This window comes from Leucopleurus acutus (genome assembly GCF_964270905.1).
Source record: "Leucopleurus acutus genome assembly, chromosome: 1".
NCBI lineage: Eukaryota > Metazoa > Chordata > Mammalia > Artiodactyla > Delphinidae > Leucopleurus > Leucopleurus acutus.
Window position 1 is genome coordinate 28,112,314 of NC_139142.1, and position 14,274 is coordinate 28,126,587.

General features: G+C 42.2%; 2 protein-coding genes and 1 pseudogene across 8 annotated transcripts in view; 2 read left to right on the top strand and 1 right to left on the bottom strand.

Annotated features, from left to right (window-relative positions):
* Nucleotides 1-11,005, bottom strand: part of BBOF1 (basal body orientation factor 1) — a gene marked incomplete at its 5' end in the record, with an annotated part of 32,986 nt that extends 21,981 nt beyond the window's left edge. The window contains 3 exons of the mRNA XM_082849218.1: nt 3,436-3,501; nt 9,952-10,180; nt 10,926-11,005. Coding sequence (XP_082705344.1) covers nt 3,436-3,501; nt 9,952-10,180; nt 10,926-11,005 — 375 coding nt within the window. The remainder of the gene's footprint in view (nt 1-3,435; nt 3,502-9,951; nt 10,181-10,925) is intronic.
* LOC309968086 (ubiquitin-associated protein 1-like) lies at nt 17-1,847 on the top strand (annotated as a pseudogene). Its single transcript has one exon. The product of its transcript is annotated as a ubiquitin-associated protein 1-like (transcript).
* Nucleotides 11,006-12,417: 1,412 nt separating the features above from the next.
* The window catches only part of ENTPD5 (ectonucleoside triphosphate diphosphohydrolase 5 (inactive)), a 32,697-nt gene continuing 30,840 nt past the window's right edge, over nt 12,418-14,274 (top strand). For 3 of the 6 annotated variants that reach the window (XM_082844152.1, XM_082844146.1, XM_082844155.1), the window contains exon 1: nt 12,418-12,462. The gene's annotated coding sequence lies outside the window, so the exon portion shown is untranslated. Of the gene's footprint in view, nt 12,463-12,664; nt 12,682-14,274 lie in introns of those variants that run through there. The other 3 variants (XM_082844147.1, XM_082844148.1, XM_082844151.1) reach the window with 2 other exon arrangements.

Below are 14,274 nucleotides of genomic sequence, written 5' to 3' on the forward strand. Positions count from 1 at the left end.
AGGAGCTCAGCGGGGACTGAGCCTGGGAGGCCGGTCGGTGGCAGCACCTTTCAGCTTCTGGGACAGCGGCGGCAGCGTTCAGGTTCTAAATGGCTTCTAAGAAGTTGGGTGCAGATTTTCATGGGACTTTCAGTGACCTTGGTGATGTCCCATTTAAGATAGGAGACAAATTCAAAACACCAGCTAAAGTTGGTCTACCTATTGGCTTCTCCTTGCCTGACTGTTTGCAGGTTGTCAGAGAAGTACAGAATGGCTTCTCTTTGGAAAAGAAAACCATTGAGTGGGCTGAAGACATTAAGAAAATCCAAGGAGCCCAGTGGGAAGCAGAGCACGAGGCTGAGGAAGCAGAAGCTAAAGTGAATTCTAAGAGTGGCCCAGAGGGTGACAGCAAAATGAGCTTCTCCAAGACTCACGGTACAGCCACAATGCCACCTCCTATCAATCCCATCCTTGCCAGCTTACAGCACAACAGCATCCTCACCCCGACTCGGGTTAGCAGCAGTGCCACAAGACAGAAAGTTCTCAGCCCACCCCACACAAAGGCAGGTTTCAATCCTGCTGACTTTGAGTGTGAAGAAGGCCCGTTTGATAATCTGGAGTTAAAAACTATTGATGAGAAGGAAGAGCTGAGAAACATTCTGGTAGGAACCAGTGGACCCACTATGGCCCAGTTATTGGACAGTAACTTGCCTAGAGGTGGCTCTGGGTCTGTGTTACAGGATGAGGAGGTCCTGGCAACCCTGGAGCAGGCAACCCTAGATTTCAAGCCTCTTCACAAACCCAGTGGCTTTATAACCTTACCACAGTTGGGCAACTGTGAAAAGATGTCACTGTCTTCCAAAGTGTCCCTCCCCCCATCCCTGCAGTAAGCAATATCAAGTCCCTGTCCCTCCCCAAACTTGACTCTGATGACAGCAGTCAGAAGACAGCCAAGATGGCAAGCACTTTCCACAGCACATCCTGCCTCTGCAGTGGCACATTCCAGAATTCCCTAAAGCCTTCCACCCAAAGCAGTGCCAGTGAGCTCAATGGGCATCATACGCTTGGGCTTTCAGCTTTGAACTTGGACAGTGGCACAGAGGCGCCAACCCTGAACCATTCCCAGATGCCTTCCCTCTCTGTCTTGTCTGTGTGCACAGAAGAATCATCACCTCCAAATACGTGTCCCACGGTCACACCTCCTAATTCCTCAATGTCACAAGTGCCCAACACTCCCAGCTGTCCCCAGGCTTATTCTGAACTGCAGACGCTGTGAGTGGCAATGTGTGGAGACGGTGATCAACATGGGCTATTCATATGAGTATGTCTTGAAAGCCATGAAGAAGAAAGGAGAGAATATTGAGCAGATTCTCAACTATCTCTTTGCACATGGACAGCTCTGTGAGAAGGGCTTTGACCCTCTTTAAGTGGAAGAGGCTCTGGAAATGCAGCAGTGTTAGAGGAAAAGATGATGGAGTTCCTTCAGTTAATGAGCAAATTTAAGGAAATGGGCTTTGAACTGAAAGATATTAAGGAAGTTCTGCTATTACACAACAATAACCAGGACAATGCTTTGGAAGACCTCATGGCTCGGGCGGGAGCCAGCTGAGACCAGGCCCTGCCTAGGCCCTGCCACGGAGCCCCCGCTGCCGAAGGCCCTGAGGAGACCACCTGTGGGGAAGAAGGGGCACACTTCCGGATTTTCTTTTGGGGGTGGAAGGTCAGGTGTAGAGACTGTGTTTGCCAAGTCTCTATGAGCCTAGGTCCTGAGCTGGGGAGAAAGTGGGGAAGATTTGGGCATGCAAATGCCCCCAGAACTGTCCTGGCTCCTTCCATAGTAAAAGTATTTGTATTCTGAGAAGTGTCCTTCCCACCTTGGCCATCCAGAGAGACTTCTCTGGTCTTTCTGGGGTCTGTATGGCCTCAGCTGAAACCTGGCCCAGCTGCCAAAAGGAATTGGGGAGAAGGAGGTGGGAGGGCCAGACTCAGTGCTACTTTGGGGCTAGATGTTTCCCTTCTCTGCAAGGGTGGACTGACCTCTAATCCAAGTTGAGTGCAATTGAAAGTTTCTTCCAGGGTTTTGTTTTTTTCCCCTTTTAATGATGTCACTTAGTGTTACACTGGTTCTGCAGTGTCTCTGAGCTGCAAAGAATGCCCTTTTCCCCTTGGGGCCCTGAGTTGGACTTTTCTGCCAGGCAGTTACCATACTTCCCTGCCCCAGCCTGTTTCTTTTGGCCTGGTTTGGACCACAGTCTTCTGCTACCCCAGATTTTAGAGCCCCCTGCTCTAGAAAACAGTTGTCAGTTTAAGAAATCATTGGCCCCTTCCCAGCACATCAAGTGGGGAAGAAAGAGGCTGTGATTTAGTCACCCAGCACTCACTCCCCCTCAGTTCTCCCTGGAGAACAGCCTCTCCCTCCAGGCCCTTGCCCTAGGATAACACAATGAATAACACCTAGTCATAGAAATCAGTCTCTTTGGTTTGTTTTGTATTATGTTGTACATCATTAAAGATCTAAATACTAAGGATATACAGTCTTGGTGAATCTAAAGTAATTTGCCAACTATTTTGATTCTTCAGAGAGAACTACTAATAAAAATCTAAAAGGTAAAAAAAAGAAATGCAAATTGAAGTACACTGAAATATCATTTCTTACCTATGTTAACAAAAATCCATTTTGACAATATACTCTGGTATATTGTGGAGACATGGATAGAAGTTAGATTTCTCAGAATATACCATGTTTGATAGATTTTACTTTGGAAACATATAAATATTTTACATAATTATAGTTACATAATTGTACATTAAATTAAACTTTATAAAGCAACTCCTAAAAATCAAAAGCAAAATGTGTTGTTGAGTTGGTGGCATATCCTCACAGGAAGGAATTATTTCAAATCATTTTTAAACCTTGTTAATTTGATTGTAGATCCCTATCAGTATATATCCTAAGGGGAAAAGTGTCCCCCCCAAATCTTAAACTGTATACACTAATTTATGTTGGTGGTAGTATTAATATTAGTATTCTGTGCCTATTGATGTATTAAGGTTTGAAGAAAATACACAATTATACTGGTATCATCAAGAACCACGGTTTTTGGTGAGGAAGAAAGGAGACACAGATAAAGTTAAGTAAAAATCCTGTACTCCTGCATCTGAATTTAAAGTATTAGTATGGGCTTATGATATATTTTAATCTTCAAAAACTATATATTTCCTAGCTCTGTCCACTGAAAAGCCCTAGAGCTCAAGATCAGTAAACACCACTACTACCAGATGGTTTTCTACAATAACAAAATTTTATGTTATTTTTGAGCTTCTGTACAATCAAGTGTGTGGGCTTTTAAGGTCACTGAGCTGCTCAAAGGATCTACTCACTTGTTCTCCTTGTGTCTTAAATATCTGAACTTGCCAGAAACCTGACCACCAGTAAGTGACCACCAATGTACATACCAATTTTTCCTTCTCTTCTTGGGCTTTTCCCTTAGTTTCATTCAATTGCTGTTTCAGTTTTTCAATCTGTAGAAAATGGAAATACAGAGGAAGGTAAAGAAATTACTCTGCATCCTAACTTAATTAAGCAGTCTAGTTTTCACATGATATTAAAACCAGTAGGGTTGGAGACGTGGAAAGAAGAGAATAGAGGACATAATCCACCCTGTTAACATGCTATCGCCAGCTTCCAAAACTTGGCTATCATCACAATTGCCTGGGTAACGTGTGTGTGTGGGGGGGGTAAAAAACACAACATTAAATTTACGATCTTAACCATTTTTAAGTATATATTCACATTGTTGTGCAGCAGATCTCTGGAAATTTTTCATCTTGCAAAACAGAAACTCTATGTTCATGAGACACTAATTCCTTCTCTACCCTCCCCCTAGCCTTTCTGCATTGTTTCTATGATTTTGACTACTTCAGATATGTCCACTGAAGAAAAACCACACAACCTGAAAGTTGTAAATTAAGTTTTATTCTAGGATTATACTGAGGGCTATAGCCTGGGAAACAGCCTCTCAGAGAGCTCTGAGGAACTGCTCAGAAGAGGTAAGAGAGGAGCCAGGATATACAGGAGTTTCTTGCTGGAAAAAAACATGTAGTCAGACATCAAAAGATTAGTACTAATCACAAGGAATGGGCATTTCAAGTTAATGACTTTAGTGCTTTTCTATATAAGGGAAGATGCAACATCTGGGCTTGTAATTATTCCTTAGATATGCATCTTAACTATCTAGGGTCAGTATCCAAAGCACAGAAGGCTTCCTGTTTTTCTCCATCCTGAACTCCCTTCAGGACGCACCATGGGGGGAGGCAGGTGGTGGGCAGGGGTAAGGGGCTGCAATGGCTGATGGCTTGATCCTTATAGAACTGGAATAGTGGGCAACGTTCATTGTTTACTGGAATGTCGGGCAACATTCCCTGTCCACATACACTTCATATGAGTGGAATCATACAGTATTTGTCCTTTTGTAACTGGCTTATTTCACTTAGCATAATGGCCTTGAGGTTCGTCTATGTTGTAGCATATGACAAGATTTCCTTCTTTTTTTTTTTTAAAGCTGCATAATATTACATTGTATGTGTATAACACATTTTATTCACTCATCCATCAACAGACATTTGGGTTGTTTCCACATCTTGACTATATGAATGTGAATAATGTTTATGTGAATGATGTTTATATGAATAATGTTTCAAAAACATGGGTGTGCAATTGTCTCTTCAAGATCCTGCTTTAAACTCTCTTGGAAATGTACCCCAAAGTGAGATTGTTGGATCATATGATAATTTTATTTTTAATTTTTTGAGGAACCTCTGTACTGTTTTCCATAATGGCTACGCCATTTCACACTCCCACCAACGGTGCACAAGGATTCCAATTTATCTACATCCTCAGCAACACTTGCTATTTTCTGTTTTTCTGTTTTCTGTTTTGGTTTTTTGGCCCTGAGGCACGTGGGATCTTAGCTCCCCGACCAGGGATTGAACCCGCACCCCCTGCATTGGAAGGTGAAGTCTTAACCACTGGATCGCCAGGGAAGTCCCTTGTTTTTCTGATAGTAGCCATCTTAATGGGTGTGAAGTGATGACTTGGAGTTTTGATTTGCACTTCTTTTAAATGAGGATTTTTTTAAAGAAAAGTTTCAAGAACAGTACAAAGAATTCTCATATACTCTCCACCCAATTTTGCCACATTTGCTTTCCCTCTATGATAGATCTAAATATATGTATATATGATACAGATGTTTGAAACTGTTTTTTCTGGAGCATGTGAAAATAAGTCTAGGACATCATACCCCTATACCCCTATATATTTCAGTATGTACTTCCTAAGAAAAAGGACAATCTCTTAGAAGCACAGTACAATGATCAAAATTGGGAAATTTAACATTGATAAAATACTATTATTTAATCTATAGTCCATGTTCAAATTTTGCCATCAATTGTCCCAATGGTGTCCTTTTATTGAAACTTTCCTTTTCCTGGTCCAGGATGTAATCCCTGATTATGATTACACTTAGTTGTCATATATCCTACTCTCTTTAATCTGGGGCAGTTTCTCAGCCTTTGTCTTTTATGATATCAAAGTTTTTGAAAAATACTGGCCAGGGTTGGAGTTGTCTGATGTTTCTTCATGAGAAGATTCAGGTTATGTCCTTTTGGCAGGCATACACTGCCTAAGTGATGATGTATCCTTGTCGCTGCATCAAGTCATGAAGTGACTGACGTTAATTGTAATCAACTGGTTAAGATTGTGTCTGCCAGGTTTCTCCACTTAAAAGTTACTATTTTTCCTTTTGTAATTATTAAGTATTTTGGGGCAAGATATTTTGAGACTATGCAAATATCCTCTGCTCATCAAAATTTCACCCACTAGTTTTAGCATCCACTGTTGTTCTTGACTGAATCAATTATTACTCTGAAGCCAAATGGTGACTTTTCTAATTCCATCATTCCATGGAAATTTAATAATTTACTGCATTCCACTATAATGAAAAACTTTCTATTCTCCCTTAGTTATTTAAATAAATAAATTTATCTATTTAAATAAATAAATTTATTTATTTATTTATTTTTGGCCGTGTTGGGTCTTCGTTGCTGCGAGCAGGCTTTCTCTAGTTGTGGTGAGTGGGGGCTGCTCTTCGTTGCAGTGCACGGGCTTCTCGTTGCGGTGGCTTCTCTTGTTGCAGAGCACAGGCTCTAGGTGCACGGGCTCAGTAGTTGTGGCTCGCGGGCTCTAGAGTGCAGGTTCAGTAGTTGTGGCACATGGGATTAGTTGCTCCATGGCATGTGGGGTCTTCCCAGACCAGGGCTCGAACCTGTGTCCCCTGCATTGGCAGGAAGATTCCTAACCACTGCGCCACAGGGAAGTCCCTCTCCCTTATTTATTAATGTACGTGTTTATCTATTAGTTGTATGCACTCATGGACTCATTTTATTCTGTTATAATTTATTACTGTCATTATTTATTTTGAATGTCCCAGATTTGGTCAGTGGGAGCCCCTTCAAGCTACCTGCCGTGTCCTTTAATTTTTTTTTTACCGACTTCCTGTCACAAGATATTCCAAATTCATTTTTTAGTTCAAATTCATTTTTCACTCTCCCTGCTCCAGTCTTAGAATCAATCATTTCTCCAAGGTGCTGGTATGTTTTAGTAGGAAATCTGAGTAGCTTTTTAAACTAAAAATTCCTTGACGTGGTTATAGAATCAGAAGATACAGAAGTGAAATACTGTTGTAAATAATCTTAGAATAGTTTAAGGAAACCCTGAAAATGTGTTAAAATAAATTGAGACAGTCCTCAGTCATGTAGGACAGGTGTAAAATATAATTAAATTTATTTTGTGTTGATTGAACAAAGCCTTAAATACCAAAACCAATAAGTGAAATCTCCTAATTTTGTCCAAGATATAATAGTTTTCAAAACACACTTCACTTCTAATATTTCTATAATTAACATGAAGACTAAACAGTTTAAATAAAGTTTAAGCAAATAACACATTTCTAGGATATAGTAGAATGAGTAACAAAACTCTAAGAGAGCTAATTGACCAGGGTATATTGAATCTATTCTACTTCTTCCTCCCAAAGTAGTTTCTTTGGTTTTAATGGGTATCTATGATTGTGAGAAAATTATGTATTTGCTACAGCCAGATGCTGGTCTTTGATACATGGAGGCAGATGAAAATCAGGAAATACCAGTGATACCGATAAATGCAGACCAATATCAATTAGCTAATGCAGACCACAAAGCTTCTATATAATGAATTTTGAAAATTATTTGCATGGCTGGCCTAAAGGCTTATTTTAGAATAATACTTTATAGCAGACAATTTTAATAATGCATACTATTCAAAGAGTAATTTTAAAAATGGAAGTCGCCTAGGAAAGAGGGTTAAAAAAAAGTAATGTACAAAAAAATTACTTTATTTAAAAAAACACACAAAATCCACACAAATGTTCAGTTGTCTGATTTCTCTGATATGCTTCCAATATCATCTTGATCTTAGTTTTGATTTCTATTAACTTTTTCAAAGTATCAGTGCAATCACAAGCCATTCATTCACACACGCAAAAAAATTTTAATGAGTGCCTACTATGTGCCAGGCCCATACTAGATGCTGGAGATACAGCACTCAACGACAATTTAAAAAGACCCCCAATTCTTTACTTCTGTGTTGTTTCATTCTAATTAGGAAAAGAGAAAATAAATACATAAGTAACATGCATATAGTATGACAAAAGGTAATAAATATTACCAAGAAAATAAAGTAAGGGAGATGGTTTTAATTTTAAACAGGGTAGTGAGCAAGGGTCTCCCTGAAAATGTGGCATTTGAAAAAAATTATGGAATGATTCATGAATTTGCATGTCATCCTTATGATACAGAATTTGCATCTGCATCACTCCAATATGTATACTGAAGCAAACACATAAAAACAATAAAAAATGGGTTAAGGAACATATAAAAGATGCTCAAGCGACTAGTAATCAGAAAAATACAAATTAAAGTGACATACCAATTTATACACATAAAATTGAGCAAAAATTATTAAGTATAATATCAAATGTTTTGGGCTTCCCTGGTGGCACAGTGGTTAAGAATTCGCCTGCCAACGCAGGGGACATGGGTTCGAGCCCTGGTCCGGGAAGATCCCACATGCCGCGGGGCAACTAAGCCCGTGTGCCACAACTACTGAGCCTGTGCTCTAGAGCCCGTGAGCCACAACTACTGAGCCCACGTGCCACAACTACTGAAGCCCGCGCGCCTAGAGCCCGTGCTCTGCAACAAGAGAAGCCACCGCAATGAGAAGCCCGCACACCACAACGAAGAGTAGCCCCCGCTCGCCACAACTAGAGAAAGCCCACACGCAGTGACGAAGACGCAATGCAGCCAAAAATAAATAAAATAAAATAAATAAATTAAAAAATATATATATCAAGTGTTCACAAAAATGTGGATAAATGGGAACTCACTTTAATACATTGCTTGTGAAAGTATAAATTGGTATAACCTCTTCGGAGTTCAATTTAAACCCTTGTGAAGTTGAAATTATGCATACCTCATAATACAGTAATTTAACTCCTAAGTGTCTACTCTAGAGAAACTCTCACACATGGGCACAAGCAGACATACACAAGAATGTTTACTGAAGGTCTATTTGTAATAATGAAAAAATGGAGTCTAACTGACCCATAGGGTGGTATGAACAAATAAATTTTGGTTTATTTATTTATTTGATGTAATATTATAAAGCAGTTAATAATGAATGAAAAAATAAAGCATGCTCATTATCAACTTCTTAACAATGAACTGAATCATGTGATTTTTGTAAATATACCACAAAACATGTTTTATAAAAAAGATAAGTTGCGGGCTTCCCTGGTGCCACAGTGGTTGAGAGTCTGCCTGCCTGGTGCAGGGGACGCGGGTTCGTGCCCCGGTCTGGGAGGATCCCACATACTGCGGAGCGGCTGGGCCTGTGAGCCATGGCTTCTGAGCCTCCGTGTCCAGAGCCTGTGCTCCGCAGCAGGAGAGACCACAGCAGTGAGAGGCCCGCGTACCGCAAAAAAAAAAAAAGAGAAGTTGCAAAAGATATGTACAATATGACACTACTAATATAAATTTTAAAACAAGACTATAATATGTATTATTTGTGGATGTATAATACATAAATAGTAAAAATACAAAAACATACACGGGAATGAAGCATGGTGTAAATTTCCTTGGGCGTCCATGGGACTCATAGAAGCAGATGGGAAAGAGAAGAATTTAAGTCACACCTAAGTTCCACCCACTAGCTGTGTGACTTCAGGCAAGTTACCTGTCCTGAGAGTCAATTTCTTTTTCTGTAAAATGGGAATGACAATTTGTAGCTACAGGGGGTTATTAAAAGGACTAAATGACATAGCAGAGGTAAAGTACTTAGTATAGTGCCTGGCACAAACAGGGGCCCCAAAATGTTAGTTCCCTTCCCTTTTTTTCCCAGATTTAAAATGATAGCTCTACTCCCAACATTTCAACAAAGTTCAATAAGATAAATTCAAGATTCAACAGGCCCAAAAGAAGAGATCCAACTTGCTGGGTTCATAATCATGTGATCACGGATTATCGGTGAATTGCTTTACAGATCATTAATTACTTAGGTAGTTATCAGTATCATAAAATACATATATAGGTCATATATCATGCTCTTGTTTTTAAAATAAAGTTGATCATAATATTCCCTTAGGATCATCAACCTGTTTCAGGCAAGAAAACATGGGATGAGGCTGAAAATAAGAAAGAGCCAATTCTGACAGTAAAGCCATTCTGAAATAACATGTTGCTTCAAGGAGAGACAAAGTCAATTGAAGTGTCTTAACTATGTGATGAGATTTCCAGGAATTAAAATCCTTGAAATATATAACACACCAGTATAACCACAGAGGTAGTTACTAAGGCTCAGGAGGGTTTCTACCTACCTACCAGATTATCCTTCTCCTGATCCTGTTTCTTCAGGTAGTTCAATACAGACACTGTGTCTTTCTCCATTCTATACTGCTGTTTCTTTAATTCTTCATTATATTTTGCCAGTCTCCGGGAAGTATCACGATACTCAATCCTAGAGAGTTCTGTGACTTCCAGCCTGGCCTCCCAAAGGGAGGCATTGGCCTTGGCTCTCTCCATGGCAGATTCCTCAACTTTTATCATCTTCCTGCACAGGAAGAGGACACATTGACAGCATATAACTATTTCTCTACTATATTAGTATTACACCTTTCTCTTTATTGTTATTTGTTTTGCTTGGCATTTGTTTTGCCTAGCACATATGAGCAAATACTGTTGGATAAATGAGTTAATAAGAAATATATATGGTCTGTTAGCCTCAGTGTTTCTCCTTGTTGATATGTGCACTGCAGCTGCATGGTCAAAAATAGAAAACATGCTAGTGAGTTCCAGGAATGTTATAAGCCGTTGGCACTTCTAAAAAAGGCTAGACTAACTACACAGTTATACTTTTTAAAAAATCACACTGTAGAAGAATACTTATATAATACATTGGGGGAAAAAAGTTACAAATAAATTTGTATATTGGGCTATCATTTTATAAAGAAGAAAAAGAATATTCCAAAATGATAGTAGTGGTTATCTTTGGATGATGGGACTACAGGTGGTTTTGTTTTCTGTTTGACTTTCTATGTTTCCTAAACTTTCTGTATTGAGCATGCATTACTCTCTTAAACAAGTTACTTTATAAACTTTGCAAGGATTTCCTTGTGGTCCCATATATAGTGTTGTTGGACAATGTGTATGACTCCAATGTGTCTAGGAACCACTAGGGTCATCTAATAGGTTTAGTGGCAATCTAGCAGCAACTCCAAGCCTGCAAAGCTTTAGTGCCAGCGCAATACTATCCACTTCAGAAATTCTGATCACTTTGCGGAAACATGAATAATTACCTGAATTGGTCAAATCCTTTATGTTTTCCTTTGAACCAAAAGGAATCCTTGAAAAAAGCCCAAGGAACTACTTCAATCATCCAGAGATCCTTTGGATGTCCACGATCATCTCAACCACATAGCTGAGATCGATCAGGCTACAGGCAAAAAATAATGAACCCAGAGCACCAGAGCATAGTTCTTGTGCGGGGGGGGGGGGAGGGGGGAGATCCAAGTTGAAGCATACACAAGCAGACACCTTAATTTGTTTATTTAACAAATATTAAGCATCTGCTATGATCCAGGGTCTCTTCTAGGTGCTAGAGATACTGTGAATAACGCTTAGTGCCTATTCTAGAGAAGCTTAAAGCCTTGAGCAGGGCTTCCCAACTACGAATATTCTGAGCTACACGATTCTTTGTTTAGAGTGGGGCTGGGGGTTGTCCTGTGCAGTGTAAGATATTTAACAGCATCCTTTGTCTCTTATCCACTAGAGGTCCCCAGATGTGACAACCAAAAATGTCTCCAGATATTAACAAACGTCTCCTGGTAGCCAAAAATCACCCCAGGCGGAGAACCACTGGTCTAGAGCAATGCCGTCCAACAGAACTTTCTGTGATGGTGTTAATGCTCTATATCTGGGCTGTCCAATACAGTCACCACTACTAGCCACATGTGCCTACTGAGGACATGCAATGTAGCCAGTACAAATGAGGATCTGAATTTTTAATTTTATTTTATTTTAACTAATTTTAATGGCCACACGTGACAGGTGACTACCGTATTGGACAGCACAGGCCTAGAGGATCTTCGATATCCTAAAACATGTTATCCTGACCTTCACATCTAGGGTCAGAACTAACCCTTCTTCCGCATTCTCTATTCTTTTTCCCTCCACTGGCACTTAACTTCATTCGGTCCTATGTTACTTCTGTTCTTTGGGAACTTATCTGCCTCCTCGTTCGTTAGCGCATTACACATAGGCAGGGGCTGTATCTAAGTTACTTCAGGGTCCCAAGCCTCACACTCTTGTCTTAGTTGAAGTAGTATGGTTTGGCGTGCATTTTGGTAATATCTGAACAATGGGGGCTGTCCTTCTCAGAAGCGGGGAGAGAGGAGGGTCCAGGAGGGGAGGCGGGAGGGCGCCAGTTGGCCCGCCCCTGAGAATCCCGGGAGGGTAGGCCCAGGGAGCAGGGACCCCAGGGTGGCTTCTCCTTACTTCTTCTTCTTGTCTTCGCCTTTGTCTTTGCCTTTACCTTTCCCCTTCCCTTTCTTTTCGTCCTTTCCCTTCGATGGCATCTTGGCTTTTCCAGGGGCCCTGCTGCCGTTGGCGCCTCTCTGCACCGCCCAGGCCCCGCCCCGTCTCCAAGGACAACCGGCACACTGAGCCGGTAACTATCCGCGCAGGCCGCTGCCGGCGCTCAGAGAGCGCACGCGCCCGTGACGTAGCCCCGACACCGCCCCGCGGGGCCCAGTCCACTGGCCGGGCGCAGGGGGCGGGGCGGAGATCGCGCCGAGGGCGGCGGGCGGCCGCCCCGCGGAGGCGCGCGCGCGCGCGGTGAGTGTGCGAGAGCGGACATGCCTGAGCCAGCCGGGGGCCGGGGCTGGGAGGGCGGCGGGGCGGGCTGGGAGGCCGGAGGGGGCCAGTCCCGGGTGGCTGCGCGACGGTGGGGGCGCTCTCCGCTAAGGAGGCTTGGCTTCGCGGCGGGTCCAGCCGGCGCGCCGCGGTCGTCAGAGCGCCGCTCCCGCCGGGTTTGCAGCGTTTCGCGTCTCGCCCGTGCGTCCTCTCCTTCCCTCGCGCTGCAGCCACCGTGGCCGTGGCAGCCTCGCTCTCGTCCCTGCGCCGCCTCTCCCGAAGCTGCCCCCGACTCTTTGGGTTTCCTTCTCCCTCTCCTGGCTTTTAACTCTTGCTAATTCTGTAAGGGATGGCGCAGCCAACGGGCTTCCCAGGCCAAACATTTTTTGGTGAGGCAGTTGAGGACTCCTCTGAGGGGGGCTGGGGGTGAGGCGGGCAGCAGCTGCTGGCGTCGGAAAGCCTGGCGGGGACAGAAGGGCTGCCCCCTGGGTTGGGAGAGGCTCCGGGGCCTCGTGGAGAGTCCTTGAAGAGGGGTGTGCTGGGGTCAGGCCCTCGGTCCCGTTCTGTACTGTCGTGGCCGGCGCTGCCCGCCCGCCCAGGGCCAGCCCCGGATTCCCATTTGCTAATAAGCTCTTGGCGTTCGCAGCCCTCTTTTTTTTTCTGCGAGTCGCGTAAAGTTGAAAGCTCATGCATTTTGGTGCGTTTTGGTTTTGGTTTGGTGCTCCCCTCCGCCCCCCCCCTCCAGCACGCCAGTGAAAAGGAGTAGTACTGAAAGGTACTGTTCGCCTTTTTCGGAGGAGGAGCTCTGTGCTTCTGCCTTCATTCAGTGAGTTAGTCCGGGAGTTACTGAGGAAGACAGGGAATTCTAGGTGCTGGGACAACAGAAAACTTGTGATTGAAGCTCTGCTGTGCGTTATTCTCCCTTTCAAATTGAATTTTAAATTTCTTTAAAAACTTCATTGTACATCTTCCTTCTCCATTTCGCTAAGGAGAACTTAATCCCTACACCCTTTCCAGAGGTTTCTGATGCAAACCCCCCCCCCTTTTTTTTCCACTTACGTCGTTTCTGTTTCTGAATTCAGTGGTTAGGGGGAACACGCTGATTGGTGTTAATATTAATGAGCGCTGGAAATCTTTTTAGCCATACCATCTGCTTGCATGATAGTGGCTTACCCTCTTCTGGTGCTTTCCCCCCCTCTATTTGCATGTCACATTTCCATGAGCCCATGGTGGAATTATACATTGAAGGGGTTTATTCTCATATAGAAGCTATAAAGTTATTGATTTTATGTGTCTAAGGTTCTGAACATGCACCCTATTGATAACTTGCCGAAAAGAGAGGGTAGGGCATCTTCTGTCAGAGGCTTGACATTTGGAATTCATTCTAAAAAATTGGTTACTGTGCATATGAAAGTCCAAAACTTTTGTTGTCTGTAGACTCATTTATAAACATGAAAATTTGACTGTAACAACATTATTTCTTAATATATATGCATAATACTTTACTTACATGTACATTATAGTTATTTTATTATACAGCATATTTTTATTGACTTTAAGTTTGATTTTGTAGTTAAAGATGTTGTAACTTGAATACGACTTAAGAGAAATGCCCAGATTCACACTGTAGTAGATGTAGGTCTAGAATCTAGTCTTCTGAACCTCCACATCTCTGCCAAAGAACTGGATGTTATTATTCAGTCATATGTTTGTAAAAAACATCCAATGGTACAGATAGTAGAGTAGGAAGTTGCTATTTAGCAATTCATTTGGTAGCATTTCCTTTCATACTTT